Below are 20,714 nucleotides of genomic sequence, written 5' to 3'. Positions count from 1 at the left end.
TGATTTTCCCGCAATCAACTAATCATTTAATTGACAAATCATTTCAGCTGATATACTGTATATTATGGGGGTCAGTCGGGGCCCAGCAACATATTTTTACCCCTCAGGAGGTTAATCCAGCCCTGCTGCTTAGACACACACAAAAACACAGTTGCAGTGGTGATATATCTGTCAAACATGAATCTAACTTCAAACTAAGAATGTTTAACTAAGAGCTCAACAAATAAAACCTTTTTTATAATCATCAGAAACTAAAGACATTTTACCAAATAATGTTGCTGTTGAATCATCATAACCAATGAAACAGGAAATGGACTTCATCTTCAGTCTCATCTAAATCAGTCTTTTCTCGTCAAGAGTCGACAGTAACGTCCCTGAATGTTTTTCTGCTTCACATCAGGCGGCAGCTGCTTTTCATCAGACATGTTCCGAATTCAGGTTCGTACCAAACATCCACCGATCATCTGTCAGGAACAATTTGTGCTGAGCATCGTGAATATTAAACTGACCTGTTCTGAAATATAAAATGTGAATGAAATCTGACAATATAAAGTTTTCACTTCTCTAATCCAGTTAAAGATCTTCATACTGAGCTGCTGCTCTGAAGCCGAATCTTCTCACGTTTGTGACTTTTTGGATGTTTCCATCTCATATGTCTCCAGACGAACACTGGTGGAAGTTTATGAGCTCCCATAAATAATACAGGTGTTTTGATTGTGAAAGTAAAACTGTAGAGACTCTGAGAGAAACATTAAAGAACAGAAGTCTGGATCAGACTCACCTGCAGAGACGCACAGATAAAAAACACACAGCAGCTTCTCATTCAGTTTCCATTCAGCCTTTTTATTCATCAAAACAAATGTTGACTGCGTGTCCACACTCACACATCAGGCTCCATCATCACAGTATTTCTATTCAAAGCTGGACCGTCCTGTGGCGTGTCAGCAGGTCCACCTCTCTACATAGTGTGTACATCAGAAACAGGCTGGGCCGACCAATTAGTTCAACACAAAGTCAACAAAATAATAAAAAGTTAATTGTTACAGAGTCATGTAAAATCTCACCAGCAGATACAGTGTTCAGTCTACAGTCTGTTAGCTACAGGCAGCTTCAGCCGGACACGACCAGAGGGAACAAACAATCAGAGAGTAAAGGAGGAGAGGGAGAGAGAGAGAGGGAGAGAGAGAGGGAGAGAGAGAGGGAGAGAGAGAGAGAGAGAGAGAGAGAGAGAGAGAGAGAGAGAGAGAGAGAGAGAGAGAGAGAGAGAGAGAGAGAGAGAGAGAGAGGATGGCTGAAACATGAGTCCTACGCTGCTGCTGGAGGAGACTCATCCTAAAACCCAAAACACTGGATTTACAGCAGAGAGAGAGAGAGGGAAAAAAAAAACAGACTAAAAGCAACAGAGTTTACAGCCAAAACCAAACGACTGCAGCTCGTGTTTACCCGAAGAAGAGGAGGGAAAATAAAAGGTTAAATAAAGGTCACCTGGACATGGAAGCGGGGACCTCCGGTTTACCTCAAGGCCCCGAATCTGAATTCACCGACAAAAACCTCAGACTCTACAAACTGCCTTCGACCAGTCAGTCGACCTGCCGATCACCTGACTCACATCAACAGGAAACAGACGTTTAGAGGATGGAAAACTGAAGTCTGACAACGACAGAAACAGACACATCAACAGTCACCTCATGGATACAAGACTAATGCAGGTGCGTTTCTTTTCCACACACACACACACCTGTTTTATTTCACTCGGTCACAGTGAAGTAAAGTCGGACAGAAAAGTATCGTGTTTTTTTTTTCATCATGAACAAACAGGAACACAGACGTCGTCTTTACACTCAAAGATCATGGAAGAATTTTTCACGTTTTTATTCAAGAACTGAAAAGTGGAAATTTCATCGTGATGGTGGAGCTGGAGGGAAGGTCAGGAGGTCGACTGATCAGTAAACCATGTTCATCAATAGTTTCCCGTCGATGGACTGATCGTTTAGTTTGAACAGCAGCGTCTTTACAACCACATCTTACTGCGTTATAAACCCTTCACTACACGTTTATATACTGACTGTAAAGGTGAAGACAAAATGTCGTTCGGACGGACAAACAGGAAATCAAACGATTCTCGTCCAGAGTTTTTACGCCTGGAACCGTTTCTCAGCTCGACGTCGAGGCGACGGCGGCGACTCATCAGCATCAGATGGAAACACGTCAAAGGTTTAACCTTTCAGGTGTCAGACTCGTGTGGAGACGGCTGCAGCTCACAGGTGAGAAAATCCTGACCATCTTTACAGCGTCTTTACCTGTGTCAACTCAAGGCACACTTACTGGCTTTCTGCAGAGTTTTCAACCTTCTTTTTAGTCTGTTCAAGTGTCATCACGTGACCCAGGTCTGAAGCTTCTGAGCCTGAGGTCATGTGATTACAGCTGAGCACACTCCAGTCCTCAGATGAAGAGCATGAGATGTGGTGAAAGCTGAAAGTAAGTGGACCTTGAGTTCAGATATTTTGTCTAAAGTAGAGGTTAAGAATGAACGTCACGCTCAAGTGCCATCTCTTTTAAACATGGGGCAGAACTCCGGCCTGGATCCAGGATTCATGTCGGAGGACGTCGGTGATCAGCGGAGGTGTGGCTCAGGTGTGACGGAGGTGTGACGGTGTAGCAGGTGGACAGGTGTTGAGGTTAAGCGCCTGAGTTTTTCCCCTTTAGTGCCTTTTTCTTTTCATATGGGGTTGATGAAAGAGGGACCGAGTGTCTGTCCATCTGCCGACACAAGTTTTCAGCCCCAACAAACACGACAGCAGCCGATTCCTCCGACTGAAGGAGGTTCTACTGTGAACGTCATCAACCACACGTGTCGATGTGAAACTGATCCAGGACCAGGAAACTCTCACATCCTGCCAACCTGATGGACAGAGGCAGGAACTGAGCTGCTGTCACGTTTGTTTGGACTGAAATCACACAAAGAAGAAAAGATGGAGGGAGGGTGAAGCAGATAAAATCTACTGTCACCATCTTGTGTCTCTGACATGTTCAACGTTTGTTCTGACAAATAAAAAGAAGTTTCATCTGCTGCTGCGTCGCCGCGCTGACGCCACAGTTCTGAACGAGAACCGGTCCGACCAGATCCACCTCCGCTAACCAACAGCTGACACCTGCAACTGACAACAGCTGTTCCGGAACGCGTCATCACAAGTCACAACAACATACACTGACCTTCCTCTGACCTTTGACCTTCCCTGCTGCCATCAGGACAGTAACACACATCAAAAACACTGAGGAGACAAAACGTCAGCGAACGTCCGTCACAACAACAACATGAGAAGAAGAAGAAGAAAGAAAAGTTCATGTCAGCCGGAGTGTTCTCATCTCACTTCTTGAAACATCAGCACGCTAACTGAAAAGTTGTGGCTTTCTTTAAGGATGCTAGCAGGCTAATTTACAGACTCCTGGAAGACGAAGAAGTCGGCTGTTAGTGGGTTAAGATCATCGCTAGTTACTTAGATTATCTGAAGACTTGTTAGCAGCCTGTTGATGATGCTCTGCTACTTTAACCTGTAGTCAAGTAGGCTAATTAGCAACACGTCACTGTTGTCGCTAACAAGCTATTTCAGCTGGTAAATTAGACAGTGGTTGGCAAATTAGAGAGAAGTTTAGCGGGCTAACTAGCAGCCTGCTGGTGGGATCATTGGGTTGTTAGATAAATCTGATACTAGTCTCCACACTGTTGGTTAGTTATCTGTCTGTCAGGAGACTAGTTAACAAGCTGTTTACAGGTGATTGACCAGGTGTCATGGCAGCACTTCCTGGATTGTTTGGAGGTTTATCTTGACTTTTCTTTCAGTAGCTTGATTGGAGGATAATGCTAACGCATTAGCAGCCTGTTAGCAGCCCGAACAGGACCATGAGAGCCAGACGTTCTGCCTGTCTGGAGAGGAATTTACAAACTGTTTAAGGCCTTACTTGACTGTCTGATTCTCCAGCTGCTGGTGGGCTGTTTACTCTACTGAGAGGCCTGTTAGCAGGCCATTCAACATCTTTCTGTAGGTTGATTTACTGGCTGTTTGCAGGATGATCCCGACAGCTGAAGCCTAATGATGTGACTGCTGGTCGGCTGCTTCAGGTTGTAGGATGACTAGTAGAGTCACATTTCCCCGTCAGCAGACTCACTAACAAACTGTTTACAGGCTGTGTAACGGGCCGTTGGTCGGGCGCGGCTCTTGCTAGCGGGGTGGCGGCAGGCGGCGATCAGGACAGGAGACGTTGGTCTCGTGGGTTTGAGTCTGCTCAGGTGTTGTTAAGGAATGATGCAGGAAGTTTTAGTTAATCTCAGTTAATCTCCTTTAATCTAACTCAGTCCTGTTCATACTGGAATCATCATCATCATCATCATCATCATCATCAGGCGTCCATATTTTATTTAGTTTCCTGTCGGCTTCGCTGCTTCCATGGGATCCATTTAGGCTTCATCACCTCGGAGCAAGGGTAGAAGAAGAGGAGGAAGAAGGGGGGGCGGGGGGATTTTAGGGGAGTGGGGGGTGTTGAGGTCAGGGCTTTGGATTCAGAGATATCAGTCCCTTCTGACCTTCCTGTTCCTGGGAGATCTCCGCAGAATGTCGTCCTCCGACTTCTGCAGAGGAAATGACCACAGTCAACTCACTTTAATGTAACACAGTGCATCATGGGATTTTTAGCAGCTGCTTTAGTTTTCTTTAATCAAATAAAATTATTTAATCCAAGGAAAATTTAAACGTAAGAATCTTTTAAAGAAAAGAGATGATCTATGTCAACACTTTTATATTTTATAAGAATATATGTCGACTTTCCTTCTATTTGTCAGAAGAAGGAGAAAGAAAAGCTTCTTATTAGAAACAAAACTGAGAAAATTCAACATGTCAGAAGCTTGACTGAAACTAAAAGTCTCCTCACCTCATCTGCTGCTTCATCCTTCTCTTCATCCTGCTCTTCATCCTTCTCTTCGTCCTTCTCTTCATCCTTCTCTGCCTCCTCTTCCTCTGCAGGACTTTCCTCTCCCTCGCTCTTCTCTCCTGCAGCTGAAACAGAAAACGTTGGATCAGTCAGACGGACGGAGACACAAGAAGCAGCTTTCCTCTGAAACCCAAACATCACACCCACCTGGACTGCTCTTCTCCGCCTCTTCAGCCTCCTCTTCCTCCTCCCCCTCCTCCTCCTCCTTCACGTCGGGCTGAGGTGCGTCCGTCTTCTTGTACTCTGCCGGCGTCGCTGGACTCTTCTTCTGCAGGACAAACAGGAAACGGGTCAGTTTGACTTTAAGGTCAAACAAAGAAAACCTTCAGCTCACGAACAAGAGGTTTTCCAAACTCTAACACCACAACAAAAACATCTGGAAAAGAGTGACTAATAATTATAAACTATCTAAATATATTTAATAACATCTTTAATTATTATTTGCTCTCAGACTCTTGAAGCTGCAGACTGATGATAAATACTTCAGCCTCCCTCTCTGTATCCACCTGCTCTGTTCGTCGCACGAATCACTTCCTGTTAAACAGCCTATGTTTGATTGATCTCCAGTGGGAAAGTCAGAGGCCACGCCCCGTCAGAGAAGGAGGCTGGACATACGAGTCGGGTCGAGTAGATCTGAGGTTTATAGATTCTGGATCCAGCTGATTCTGCTCATCGACTGAATCTGATCAAATCCAGGTGACACTTCACCTCTGAAAACCTCTGTCTTCGACTCAAAATTAAGATGTACATTACATTATAGATATAATATGACCGGTCAGCTCTCCAGCCAATCAGAAAGCTTGTTAAATCCAATGACCAATGAGATTGTTTTACCTGGTTTTACCACTGAAGGTCCAGAGTGTCAGAGAGAGGCTAACAGGAGAAGCTAAATGGCTAAGCTAATCGATTAGCTAACAGCATTTTCAATTAGAATTACTAAATATATTTATAAATAGTTTATTTAATGATGTTTTATGCTGTTTTTTTAAATCCATTTTTAAATTTGACACATTTATTGATGATTAATCGTTTATCTATAAATTCTTTTTACAATTCCTGTTTTTAATTTCTATTAAAACCTGAAATTAAGGAAATGCTTCATTAAAAATGCAAATAATTGTAGGAAGTTGAAGTTGGCGCAAGTTGTAGGTAAACATGGTCGCACGCTCTCCTTCCTGAGTTATAGCACTGAATAATTTGACCTCTGACCTTTTGGATATAAACTGTCATCACTTTATTTTATCCTTAGAGACATTTGAGTTAAATTGTGTCCGAATTAGTAAATGAAGTCGTGAGTTATGGTTGAAAACGTGTGTCATGAGGTCACACCGACCTTGAACTTTGACCTTTAGCCACCAAAGTCTAATCAGTTCACCCTTGAGTCCTGGTGAATGTTTGTGCCAAAAGTTCCCTGAAGGCGTTACTGAGATATCACGTTCACGAGACGGACAGACGCTCTGAAAACAAAATGGCCGCTGCTCTGACTGTCGCCGGCGCGGAGGAATAAAAAAAAGGAGTCATTGATTAATCGACTCTTTCAGGACTCCATGAGCAGAATTTGATCAACGACGATTCACATAAACTCAAAGTTCAAACTTTTCCTCCAACGTGTGTTTGACCTTTGACCTTCATGAACACAGGGTCTTCAGCTCTACACTACAGAACCACAGAGACACAGGACAGGCACAGAGAGAGCGACAGACAGGACACTGAGGACACAGCTACTCTAACGGGCAGCGGCAGTCACCGGGCCTGAGGAGGCGGTGGCGGCGGCGGCGGCAGAGGAGGAGGCGTGGCGTCCAGCTTCCTTAAACTCTTCCTGTAAGCTGGTGAGACTCAAATGACCCTGAGCTGATCCTGACGACCTCTGTGGACAGTCACACACATCAGACTGAGACGTCAGCACTGACAACAGGCTGCATGATGGGTAATGATGGGATCCAGTCCGTCCCTTTAACTAAGAGCCACGCTTCTCTATTATGTTGTAACACGTTGTCTGTGTTTGAATCACTGATATATGTTATATATATGTTATTACACCTGGACTGCACTGATGTCATATTTATATTTGTCTTTATATTATTGTGAAGACGTAAAACACAGAATTAAATTTAACACCAACCCAAGATTTCAGTGAGTACCAGAACAGAGATTATTTTCCAACAGCAGGAATTTATTCACATTTCTATCTTTTGTGTCGCTGTAGAAGAAGAACATGAAACCTTCCCCAAACAGAATGCAGTTGTTTTAACAGATGTTTTACAATCTTGGCATCTTATATTTTAAATTCTATTTTAGAGTTTTATTTTTATTACAATTTTGCAATGTTATTGTTAATTATTTGTAAATTAATGTTCATGTTCTTATGTTTTTCATGTTCATTCAGGAGATTTCTATCTCAGCGCGATTTACCTGAATAAATAAATAAATAAATAAATAAATAAATAAATAAAGGTTAAATAAAAAAAAAAAAAATAATAATAATATTAATTAATCACTAGATACGACCTGGATGAGCAGCAGGAAATGAATGGATGGATAAACAGATGGAAAGAGAGTTTATCCAGTTTTTGTTAAAAAGATATATAAATATAAATTTGATGTGTGATCCATAAAAGGCAGCTCATGTGTCCAATGTCTGATATTTATGAATTATCTAATTATATAGAAAAATAGACTCAATGTAATTTACTAGAAATGCTAAACCTTAAGTTTAATATTCACGTGTTTGGGAACATTTAAGATCTTTGTGAATGAAAACTGAGATCAACGTCTCTGGTTTTGTTTTTTTTAAACTGAAATCCGACTTTGGAAAACCTGCAGGAACCCTGTGAAGTGTGTGTGAAGTGTGTGTGAAGTGTGTGTGAAGTGTGTGTAAAGTGTGTGTTCACAGGTAAACACTTTCAGGAACAACATGTAGAGAAATCAGTGAAACGTTGGATCGACTCATGTTTATAACCGTGTGTATAACGATGTTTCAGTGGAATTAAGACACTTTCTGACTAAAGTCACTGCAGTGTGTGTGTGTGTGTGTGTGTGTGTGTGTGTGTGTGTGTGTGTGTGTGTGTGTGTGTTACCTTGCCGGTGCAGCAGAACACGATGATGAGGACGAGCGGTAACGCCACGGTGAGGACGTAGACGACCCAGAGCCAGGGACGCTCCTCTGCAGCGTTCAGCATCTGAGTTGCCAGACCAGGCTGCAACAACAAACAAACAAACAAACAAACATGAGAGGAAACATTAGTAAACAACAACAACATGAGACAAACAACGCAACACTTCAGTTAAAGAGCGTCACTGACTGTCTCCAGTCTGTGGACCGGTCAGTTATTTTTCACATGTTGTGAGCAGCAGGAGCTAAAGCTCAGGCTGCAGCAGCTGGAGCTGGTGTGATGAGCCTGGCACAGAGGGATAAAATGTCCCTGTGAGCTGTGTGATTCAAATGTTAGTTAATAATGATTTTTAAAATAAGAGGAAGTGGAGTAAAGTGAGGTCACTGACAGAGAGCTGACAGCCAATAGCAGAGCTGCTAATGAATCCATCACAGACCTGTGTAAATGAACAAGTAAGTTTTTAGTTCCTGTCTTTGTTTAATGCTGAAAATCTTTTACTGATGAACATTAAATTGGGAAAAGTTAAAATTCTCCTCAACACAAACTAAAACTTCTACAATCACATCAAGGAAATCCAGGTTTATTTTCCTCTGATTGTTTCACTGTCAACTTTCAGGATGAGCTTTGGGCGGCTCGGTCGGAGAGTTCACCAGCATCATCTGTTGGTTTGGTCGCCCCCCCCCCCCGGTCAACGGATCGCAGCCGGTTAGATTCAGATAAAGTTTGAACTTTCACTTTAGAAGCTGCTGCTTCTTGGATATTTGTATGAGAAGAGATTGTGAATGTGTCACTGTCTAAACTTGGATAAAACAGGCACAGTGTTCCTTTAAGGAAACCAACTATGACTAGAGTTTAAAGTCATAATAACAGCTTTAGTAATCTGAGTGTCCCTGAACGCAGCATCTGTCTGTTAAAACGAGTGAACCTTCCTGCTCTGAGTCAAACTGTCCCTGGTGGTTTCTCTTATTAACATCACAACATCTATTTCTGTCCCGCTCAGAGACTCCGCCTCCTCCAGAGGATTACATCATCACCGAGGGTCAAAACAAACACGTCACGTTTCATGACAGAGAGAAACTCAGGACGTTACATTTAACCAGAGCGAGCAAAACGGTTATTGTTCTTTTAAACTGACCTCAACAAATTCATTCATTCATGAATAAAGTTTAAATGAACTTCCGACGTTTCATCAGAGTCCAGAACCAGATCCAGAAATCTGATCCAGAGATCCGACACATTTACACTTTTTAGGATTTTCAAGTTATTTTTTTTGAGCATTTTGATGCTTTTATTTGATTGACATCTTTCAGGATCGATTTTAAAACACTTTTTTATCACTTTAAGTCTCAGTCCGGTTTATCACCTTCTTATACTTTAGACCTGATCCTCGAGCTAAACTCCGTCATCCGTCCCGAAGCCTCGAGGAGATCAGGCTCCAGTTTAAAACACACCTGTATAAAGCAGCTTCTAATTCTTGACTTCAATGTTTTTATCTTTGATTTCTATTTCTGGTTTCATTTTCTTCAACCACCAGCTGGTTGGACTTATGTGAACTATATTTTGTACTAAAAAATCTTTTTGATTTCAGTTGAATGCTGTTTTTCTTCTTTTTATTATGATGTGATTTTTGTTGGTCTTGTACCAAACAAACAATGTTCCTTTAACATCTGCAGAATATGACCTGTAGGTCGGAGCGTCGCTGTAGCTCCACAACACTGATGGTGCTAACGATGCTAATGCTAACAATACAGAACAATGCGACACATTTTACCTTCATCAAAAGAAACTGCAGCTGCTGTGATTGATTGAACTTGGATATATCGAGATTCTGATAATTGTGCAGCTCTATTTCGTACCAAAGAAGTACAAGTGTGATCTGGATATTTAATTTTCTTGTTGGTAAAACAACATCTGGTCGGCTCGCTCTCATTGGCTCCTGCAGGTTTCTGCTGGATATTCCTTCACACCTCAGGATTTCAACAGTCTGTAACTTAACGCCTGTCGCCTCCTCACACTACAGGATCATATGGGCAGATAATCAGCTGATGACCCTCGACTTTGGGACCAGCATGACTCCATCAGTCTGGACTCACCTCAGCGGCGCCCTCTGCTGCCTTCTTCAGCCCCCAGCCGTCGGTGGCCCAGCGCTCGGCCGTGCTGCGGTCGTTGGTGATGAAGAAGTTGTCGAAGAAGATGTCGGAGGTCATGGACCAGAGCTCCAGTCCCACGGCGCTGAACGGAGTCATTCTGAACGGGTGCAGGTCCTCGAAGAACGCCGGGTTGGAGATCTTCCTTGGCTTCCAGACGCCCTGAGAACACGAAGAGTCCGAGTCAGGATCTCAGGAGAACCACCGCCACTCAAAACACGCCACGACAGAACAGGTAGTCACGGTCACCTGACTAAACACGGGGCGGGAACTCACCTGGTAGTTGGGGTTGTCGATCATCGGGGGCTTCCACTTGCCCTTGTAGCTGGGGTTGTCGATCATCGGTCGTTTCCAGGGGCCGCAGCCGGGGGCCGTCTCACAGGCGGGGTTCGGGATCTGAGGAGCCTCCCATTCGCCGTCCATGTCCTCGTCCCTAAAAAGGACAGGAGACGCAGAGGGACAGTTACCAGGACGACCCGGGAGAGCAGAGTCTGCAGTTTGATTGACGAGCTGAGCCTGAATCTGAGACCGTACCAGTCTTCAGGTTTGACGGCGTCAGGGTCTCCGATGTACTCGGGCTCGTCGTCCAACCAGCCGTCTGGTTTCACCGCGTCTTCATCTGGAATCTGAGCAGGAGCGTCCTCGTCCCTGAACATCAACATACAGAAATAAACATCTATAAACACAGAGAACAAACCAGGAAATAAACTACTCTGATCTCATGAGTTGTTCATCGTGATCGAGACGTTTGAAAATAAGATTAAAGTTCAGGTTCCAGATTCTCAAAGTGAAGATGTGTTTTAAATCTAATATCGATCATCAGTAGATCATGTTCAATAAACAATATACACTCTGACCTTTAACTGCTATGAACTAATTCTTACAGCTGTTTTCTCTCTGTGATGTCACACAGTCACAAACTGTTTGATCTGAGGCGTTAAACTCTTTCATTAGGAAACATTTTCAAATATGAAACAATAATTTTATATTTTCATCTCAAAGATTTTCTTTAAGTCACAATTATTTTATTTGTTTACAGGGAGATTTAACAGTAATACTACTTTTATCAATACTGATTATCGACCCGGTTCTTGAAAGTTCTCTCAGCACTTGGTTCTGTCGGCACTGACCAGTCCTCGGGCTTGGCGGCGTCCGGGTCCTGGATCTTGGGCCTCTCGTCCCAGTCGTCGGGTTTCTGGTCGTCGGGGTCCTCGATCTCAGCGGGGGGGTTCACAGCGGGGGTCATGTCTGTCAGCAGGCTGCCGCTGTTCACCACCGTCTGGTCCACCAGCACCTCGAAGGTGTTGTCAGGGTTCACCACTGGGGGGCGACACAGAGCGGTTACACACCTGGACTGTTGTTAGTGTGCGTCACCCTGCGTGTACAGGTGTGTGCGTCTTACCCAGTGTGTACAGGTGTGTCTTCTTGTCGGTGTAGTACGTCCTGAGGTCAGCGTCTGGTTTCTTGGCGTGTTTTTCTTCGTATTCTCCAGTTTTGGGGTTTTTGTGTCTGAAGATGAAGTGAAGTTTATAATCTTCTCCACATTTATCAGGTCCGAACATGATGGTGTACGGAGTCTTATCCACAAACTGGTCCTGGAGACACACACACACACACACGGATCAGCTGTGGAAGAGGTGCAGGTGGGAAACAGACAGGTGTATTCAAGGTGTGTGTGAGATGAGCAGAGTCACACTGACCAGGTCGAGGTCAGGAGTCTGAGTCAGCAGTTTGACGTAGGCGCCGCCGCAGTCGATACCTGACTGGAAGTTCACCTCATACCTGAACACACACACACACACACACACACACAAAAAATCAGAAACAGTTCAGGAACACCTGGACAGGTGTCAGAGGACAGGTGAGTGTCTGGTCTTACTGGATGACGAGGGGTTTGGTGTCAAAGATGAACGGTCGCAGCATCTGGGCGGAGATGGCGTGATGTTTGGCTCTGGACTTCAGGACAAGACCTTTATCACCGGGCAGCTTACTGTCCTTCATCTCCTCCACGGCCCATTTACCTGTCAACAACGACATCATCATTTACCTGTTGGATGCATGTGACACCTCTCTTCATGTCAGTATCTTCATCTGTACCTACCATCGTACTTGGCGATCTCTTCATCGGCGTCTTCCTTCTTGGCGTTGGACTGAACCCACCTGAAACCAGCAGACAGGTAAGTTACCAACACACCTGTTGTGTTGGTCATAGATCAGCCTGATGTTAGTCAGACTGTTTCACAAAAATAAATAATAATAATAACAATAGTAATGATGATAAGATCAATGTTGCCATGGTAACAATCAATGACACCTGCACTGAGCAGCAGCACCCAACAACAAAAACAGGGAAACATGGCTCCTAATTTGAGCAACGAGAAGAGAAAGTTTTTAGAGGCGGCAGCCATTTTGTTTTTTTCTTATTATTGTTTCACTCTACAAAGTAAAACTTCCTGTAACTGTTGGATTCTCACTAAACATGTTCTGATGAGGGTAAACGGAGCTGAGTGGATGGATGTGGTTCCTCAGTTGCCCTTTTTTTATTTATTATGAAAAAAGTCTTAATTTACCCAGAATTCTTTGCACCAGTCTGGTTTAAGACTAAAACTAAAGTGGTTTTGTGCAGCAGATGAATTCAGACTCAGTCGATCTGAAGTCTGTTTTATTTAAAAGTCAAAGTCTGACTTTGTTTTAATAAATCACATCAACGTCGCACTGAAAGAATCAACAGTTCTTCTCTCCACCGTCACTGCAGCTCGATGAAACCTCAAAGTTTCCTCCACAAAATGGAAAGAAGAAGATTTCAATCGTGTCCGGCGTTCAACAATCAGTCGATCAATCGATTGACAGAATTAATCTGAAACTATTCTAATAATAGATTCTTTTTTTCTTTTTTTCTTTTAAAAATGTTAAATATGCGATGGTTTCTGTAACAGACCGATTTATTTTTTATTAAGTTCATGATAATTTAAGTTCATAAGGTAATTAAAAAGGATTACAAATTGAATGAATAGGATATTAAAAGACATTGAGAAAGGTTTGTTTAAAATAATAAAATGATAGTAAAGGTTTTGTTTTATTTTGAAGAGTCACATGACCAGAGTCATGAGGCATTGCGGGTCAGAGAGGAACATACGGCTCCAAAATGATGCACATGGTTCAAGAGGCGCACACGGTTTTATATTTGATTTATATTTGTGTATGATGTCGTTCACATGTTTAATACGGACGACGAGTTTCAACTTTGATGTTTTTATTTTTGTAGTTTTCACAGCGTCTTCTAATAAATGTTGAAAAGACATTTACAGACTTAATCTGCAGATTAAATTAAATCATCACTTGTGCTCACCCGTCAAGTGTCCCCCGGTCAAAAGACTCAGCAAAGAAATGTTCCCCCATCGGCTCTGGAGCCTTGTAGGTCACCTGCGCACAAAGAGGCAGAAGAAGAAGAAGTTACAGAACATGAATTTAAACTTATTTTCTTTCCAGTCTCAGAAAATATTGCAGGTGTGTTATCTTGTGCAACTTTCACTTTAGTAAATGTTTAATCGCTTTAATTAAAAATCACAAACACAAACATCTGCATAAATAATTCTGTCTCTACAACAAAGTCAACATTTACAGAAAACATTTGTTTATTTAACGTTCAGGATTAATTATATAAAATACGCTGTTTTTTGTGGTTCCTGGTGTGAAAGCAGGTCAGTGGATCAGCAGGTCAAACACACTCCTTATTGAGCTGGTTAATCAGTAACAGGTACAACAGTCAAATCCTCCTCACGGGGGATGGGGTGTGTGTGTGTGTGTGTGTGTGTGATCTGAGTAAAAGTCAGTCAAATCTGCATGAACTAATTTTCTGCTTCTTAAAACTCATCACATGTGTAAATAACTTAAATAACCGTCGTCCAATCAGCTCGTCTTACCTTGGGTGTGGGAGGAGTTTTAGGAGCAGGTGGAGCCTCATCCTGCAGGTCGCCCTCCAGCTCCTCCTCGGCTCCGGCCAAACCCAGATCCAGCTCGTCTTCCACGTCCACGTCGTCGTCTAGACCGTCATCCACAAGATCCTGGGCCCGAGAGACGGGGGCCAAACCGAGGCAGAGGAGGCCCACCGCCAGAAGAACGAACAACCCAAGCCTCTGATCCATAGTCTGAGGAGGAGGAGGAGGAGGAGTGAGAACACACCTGGTCCAAAAGTCTGACCAGGTAAACTAATGTCACAGCAGCCAACAGAAAGTACGTGTGTCAAAATGTTTGGCTCTGTTGGACCAGAATCCTGATCCAGAACTCCGCTGTGTTTAACGAGCTGCTATCAGCTGATTGTTTCCACTTACAGTGAAAATGTATTATTTTTTTTGTGTCACTGGTTGTGTGTGGTTATCGACACACACACACACACTCTGCAGGTTGTTAACCTGTGTCTCCCTGCCATCCATCCACCTCCATGACGACCAACCAGCACTCACCATGCAAACGTACCTTAATGAGATTACACCCCGAGGGATTACTGCAGCATCCCTCCACACACACACACACACACACACACACACACACACACACACACACACACACACAATTTACTCTGTACATAAACACTGGAGTCTGCAGGTTACTCATTACACCAACACACACATGTTCAGACCGTGTGTTTACAGGTAAATTAAGAGAAGAGGTGCACCCTGGGAGTTTAACGGTCGGTAACAATAAGATAATTATCTGTTGATGCAGTAACATGACGTTTGTGACGAGGACAATAAATGATTAATCAAGAAAACAACAGATGAATCGATAATAATCGTTAGTTGCAGCCCTGCTTCACATTATTATTGTAATTAACTGAAAGATCTTTATTTGGAACAATAATTAAAACTTTAATGGATCAGCCATCAATATATTGAATATCCCTAAAGTACAGATCCGTCAGGTCTAAGATAGTCTAAGTTTCTGAAGCAGGAGCTGAATCTGACCGATACGTTGATTTGAGTGTTAGATTATCATATATATCATATATTATTATATTATGATATTTTTCACTTAAAACGATTTTGAGAATATAATAATTAAGTAATTAAAACTTCTTATCTTTATTAAACTAATCTTAAATACAGGATGTGATGAGCTCACATCTGTGATTCCTACAAATGATGCAGCTCTTTTAAAACCATCATATTACACACATATATATATGTTTTTATTATTTATTTATCATACGTACATCACATCTGCACTGAATATACAAAATATGCCGATAATGCACTTTCAAAATCAGCAGCACCACAGACTTCTGTAGGTAATTACTCTCTACTCTGATTGGTTCAAAGAAAATATTTTGTCTAAATCAAAAGAGCTACAAACTACAAACATATGGAACTGTAAAAAAAATAAAAAATATCTGTAAATCTGTTAAAAAATCAAATCAAATAAATAAACCCTGATCCTGAGTCTGAGCATTTTAACCTGCTACACGTCTGACGCAGCAGACCGCCACGCTAATCAGATTAACCTGCAGCGGGATTAGCATGCCTGGCTAACAGCCTGGGAGCGTAGTGACGAGTGTGACCACCAGCAGCAGTAGCTTTTAGCTTAGCATCAAAGCCGTCTGGTCGGTGCACACGTGGCGTTTGAAGGAATTAGCGGCAGAAACAGAGGAAACCTCGAGGTGGTGGAGTAATCTATATTTCTATAATAAAATTTTCTGAAATGTCGACCAGGAATATGACGCAAACAGAAAACTGTACGGATTCAAACACACCTGAAGGAATAATCAGAAAATGAACGACTATACTGATAATCAATGTTTTAAATCAGAACTGTTCTTGTTCACACTCTCTTGAATTGTGTTTTATGTGCAAATAAAATAAATGAGTTTTATGTTGGATCCATGACATGAAGAACTGAGGCGTTTGAGAGCAGCACCACCCAGTGTTAGAGAGGTGTCCCTAATAAACTGATCACAGAGTGCAGAGCGTCAGTTTTAAAAACAGCTGATCACTGTAGTTTTTACAAAACAAACAGGAAAAAGTTGTTGGGGACTATTTTCTGCGGCAGATTAATCCACATTTGGTGCTGTAGTGAGTGTGTGAAGCAGCAGGACAGTGTATGTGTGTGTGACAGTCTAAATAAACTAGTGTGTGTCTCCATGGTGATGGAGGAACATGTCACCCAGAGTAGGCGTATTGATCATTGATTAGCTCTGTGACAGAGCCACACCACGGTTTCCCTGCAGCCTGGAGGAGTAATAAGCTTCTAGACTGACACTGATTGGCTGATAAGACAACAGACTGTCTTAATCTGTGGAGTGAAAGCAGCTGAAGTCACTGTTCTCCACCCAGACTGACAGCAGCACCATGGGGGGGGGGGTAATCTGATATTAGAGTCCAGGCTGCGGGACATCTGCTCCCTCTGATTCACTGTCCGATAACGACGCTGGTCTCTCACTGCGACCTTCTGAAAACTGACTGAGATATAATATCAAATATGGAAACACTAACAGAAGCTGAAACGGACGTTTACTCTCATTATACATTCATATGTTTCTATTAATTATTTGAAAAAAGAAAAGCAGCAAATACTAATTAACAAAAATGTCATTTAAAAAAAAATTAAACTAATGAAATGATCCAGTATTAACAGTTTTCTCTCAATCATCTAATTGATCGGCTAATTGTTTAAACTGTTAATACGTCACAATTAGCACCAATGTTTAATCTCGTTTTTATTCTTTGATTAGAGAAAAGACTTTGATATTGAGATAATTTTGGATTTCCTCTTTTTTGCTAAAATAAAGTTCCGTTGTTTATTTTGTATTATCTATTATTACATGGTATGGTTTAATACATAGGTATGGTGAAATAATTATATGATGACATCACTACAGAAAGGTTCTTATATTGAGATATTTACATGTTTGAGAGTCTTCAAAGCGAGTGAACATCTGCTCGTCACGTTAAACAGCAGAATCAGCCTTTATCAGCCTGCATCAGTTAACCCATCACCACGGCGACAGGACGGGCAGGTTACTGTTTAAACAGCTAAACTGTGAGGACACGTCTTCCTGTGTGAAATCACAAATATAAACACTGAATAACTGACTGTGTTTTCCAACTGCAAATGTGTCACTGACTTTGAAACGACCCCAGGAGTGAAAAAACAAACAAACTCTGCATCATGATGTTGCAGCCTTAAACAATAAATAATTAAGATTAAATCTACAATGTGTAACAAAGTATTTAAATTCTTCTTTTGTCTCTTCCTGTAAAGTGTCAAAGCGATGTACAGAACTCAATCAGGATCCAAAAATAATAACAATCATAATAATAAACAGGTTTTATATTCAGTTGAGACTAAATATTTGTCACAATGAACAAACACGAGGGGAAAAAACAAAAACTACATCTTCAGTAAATTAAAAAACTGTTGTCGTGTATTTGAATTAATAGCTAAATGTTATTTATACATGAAACACTCAACTGATTTACATATTCTTTGATCATTATTTATCAAAATCAATAAATGGTGTCTGCATTTGTTATCCAGTTACATCTATTTATGGATTTATCAGTGACCAGTGACTAAACTACAGATTTTACTGTAACTAGCAGTGACAGTGACGTTAGCTGGAAGTTATCGATATGATAACTTTAATTATGATAAATGTGAATGATGTTTTTAGTGTTAAAATAAAAGGTGAAAATCTGCCGTGTGCTACCATCTAGTGTTTTACATGTTCACTCTGCTGCTCATTATAAACTCAGTCGTTAACAGGAGTGTAAGAGCAGAGCCGGTTCCTCCGGGTGTCGGTCCCACACCTGCTGAGAAAAACCAGCAGGTTGAACCGGTCTGGCTGCTTCACCTGAGAGACTGAATCCAGATTCAGGTAATAGACTAAAGACCGCCCCTTTAATAACTGATAAACCCGGTTCTGACTTTAAGAGCTTTGGTAAGAAATGAATGTTGCTGTGAGATTAAACAGAAATGAAACTTTACTGTCACCAATTATTTATCAAGTACATTAACTTTGCTATATCACATTTCTGTCAGCGCTTCCCAGCTACAGCAGGAATTCATAGTAATAATCAATTAACGTGACGTGACCTGGACACATGTATGGATTGCTGAACAGGCCTATGGGCCCCGAGGGGTCAGGGGGTCCCCGGGGCCAGAGCCTCTGTGTGAAGAGACCAGTAATATTTCTAGTTTGAAAGTCACAGAGCTCAGTTAAAAGACTACAGAGACACAAGACCACCGCAAAGAGACAGGATACAACCACAAAGAGACAGGAAACAACCACAAAGAGACAGGATACAACCACAAAGAGACAGGATACAACCACAAAGAGACAGGAAACAACCACAAAGAGACAGGATACAACCACAAAGAGACAGGATACAACCACAAAGAGACAGGATACAACCACAAAGAGACACAAAACCACAAAGAGACACAAAATAACAGGAAAGAGCCTCAAAATCTTCACAAAGAGACCGAAAATGACCATAAAGTCGAAAGCAAAACGACAGGCAAGATAAAAATCAATCAATCTATTATAAATTTATGACTCTTTAATAACTTCTCAGGTCCTTTATTGAGGAAACTGAATTAAATACAGCAGATACACTGTACAGCTGCTGACTGACCAACCGCCTCTGGATTTCTGCCCACATCTGATTTTTCTCAGACGTTTCATTCGGCCTGGTCACACGCATCACATCACGCTGACTGAATGATGAAGTGAGGCGAAATGCATCACTCTGGGGTCTGGGAACTTGTAATCGACACCTGGCATTATATCAATAATTAATTAAAATAATCCCACACTGGTCAATGAGTAAATTAATCATTAATTGCTGCCACATCAACAGTTAAATTCCTTGTTCCATTAAGATGCTTTCATTCCATCAGCTCAAACATTTAATCAATCAAGAACAGTTTCTTATATTTATTATGTAAAAAAAGAAAAAGCCTCAGAATTAAAAGCTGCATTATTCCAGCCAAAGGAAATATTCTACATGTTTTGTGCATCTGAAATAATCGATTATCCGAAGGCACTAAATCACCAGCTGTTTGGGAAATTGATTAATCATCTTAGTCTGTGCAGTTTCTCCACTGATAAGATCTGCTGCTTTTCTCTGGTTTACATCATTGTAAACTGAATATCTCTTGGTTTTTGGCTGTTGGTCAGAGAAGATAAGACATTTGAAGACGTCACTTTGGACGTCAATATTTTACCATTGTCCTTTTTTAAGCAAAAATGCCAAACATGCTGGTTCCAGACTCGAAAATGTGATAACTTATAGTTTTTCCTGTCATATATGATAATAAAATCATAATCTTTGACTTTTGGACTATTAATGAAACAAAAATAAGACATCAAAATACCTCATCCTGAATTATAACGTCGACTTTTCATGACATTTTATAGACCAATAATGAGATTAAGTTGCAGCCCTATTTTAATATAAAGCTCACAAACATTTTCTCCACCTGTAGTGGAATATAATCACAGTGTGGTGTTCCTACTTTCACCTAAGTGATGTGAATGTTTCTTCCTTCACTGGTTGCAGACCCGCAGCTTTTAACCCATATCTGTGTAAGATGATGGGCAGATATATTTGAATATTTCAAGTTATTCACTACAATTTTAAATAAACATTTAAGTAGCTTAATATTTGGTTGTACAAATGCAGGACTAATGACGTTGGCATGCTAACTGACCCCTGACACACACTCATTCATTATATTTTAACAGTTAGTCCTTTACAAAGCTCCGTTTTAACATGTCAACTGCAAATCATATTCTTCATCAGTTCATTAAGCTCTTTAAAGTGTCCCGATACGAAAACAACCCCCCTTCCTTACACACACGGCTGATTCAGCTATCTTAGCTTAGCTTAGCTTAGCTTAGCTGCGATGCTATGACGAAACACTGCCAGTGGAGGGGCTGGGACGAGTTAACTTCAGCTTTCTCACAGAAAACACAACCGGAGTTTCTGTCAGACACAGTAAGTCATGTGAACAAGTACAGTTTCATTTTTAACGTGTGAGTAAATGAAGTGTTATAACAGGCCACAGCGGGCTAACTGGCTAGCTGAATTCACCTGTGGTTAATTAGCTTCAGTTAGCCACTCAGCGCAGTGCTAACAGCATGCAGGAGGCACGTAGTTTTATTTTTAACGGCTAAAACGGACATTATCTAAATAATTAAAGTACGGACAGTATAAATAAGCCAGCATTCCCCAGAAACGGGCGCTCTCCGCCCGTGTTCCCCGGTAAAAAGTGACATTTATCGGTCTCTTTACTCACCTCCGGTTCTCCGATCTGACCGCCTGGGAACTGCTGAGGAGGATCACGTGGGATAATGGGAGGCTGAACCCGCCGATCCCCGACGCTGATTGGTCGCCAAGAGCGAATGTTTGACGTTTCCTGTCAACTGTCAGGAGCTGATTGGCGGAGGGGAAATCTCAGTCGAACC

At 41.8% G+C, this 20,714-nt stretch overlaps 1 protein-coding gene across 2 annotated transcripts; it reads right to left on the bottom strand.

Annotated features, from left to right (window-relative positions):
* Window positions 1-822: 822 nt before the first annotated feature.
* canx (calnexin) lies at window positions 823-20,643 on the bottom strand. 2 transcript variants are annotated; one of them, XM_056382598.1, is made up of 16 exons: window positions 20,546-20,643; window positions 14,170-14,394; window positions 13,596-13,669; window positions 12,348-12,406; window positions 12,126-12,267; window positions 11,947-12,028; window positions 11,649-11,841; window positions 11,377-11,566; window positions 10,781-10,894; window positions 10,523-10,679; window positions 10,193-10,408; window positions 8,064-8,183; window positions 6,767-6,853; window positions 5,134-5,254; window positions 4,927-5,051; window positions 823-4,627 (listed from the first exon to the last, which is right to left on the bottom strand). In XM_056382598.1, the coding sequence occupies exons 2-16, from the start codon at window positions 14,389-14,391 to the stop codon at window positions 4,568-4,570; spliced, it is 1,962 nt and encodes a 653-aa protein (XP_056238573.1). In that variant the 5' UTR covers window positions 14,392-14,394; window positions 20,546-20,643; the 3' UTR covers window positions 823-4,567. The 2 variants fall into 2 exon arrangements, with proteins under 2 accessions (XP_056238573.1, XP_056238572.1); XM_056382597.1 differs by lacking the exon at window positions 6,767-6,853.
* Between the last annotated feature and the right edge of the window lie 71 nt (window positions 20,644-20,714).

The sequence above is a fragment of the Seriola aureovittata genome, chromosome 8 (genome assembly GCF_021018895.1).
Source record: "Seriola aureovittata isolate HTS-2021-v1 ecotype China chromosome 8, ASM2101889v1, whole genome shotgun sequence".
In the NCBI taxonomy this organism is placed as follows: Eukaryota; Metazoa; Chordata; class Actinopteri; order Carangiformes; family Carangidae; genus Seriola; species Seriola aureovittata.
The sequence above is the reverse complement of the archived record's forward strand: the minus strand, read 5'-3'. Positions and strand labels throughout refer to the sequence as shown.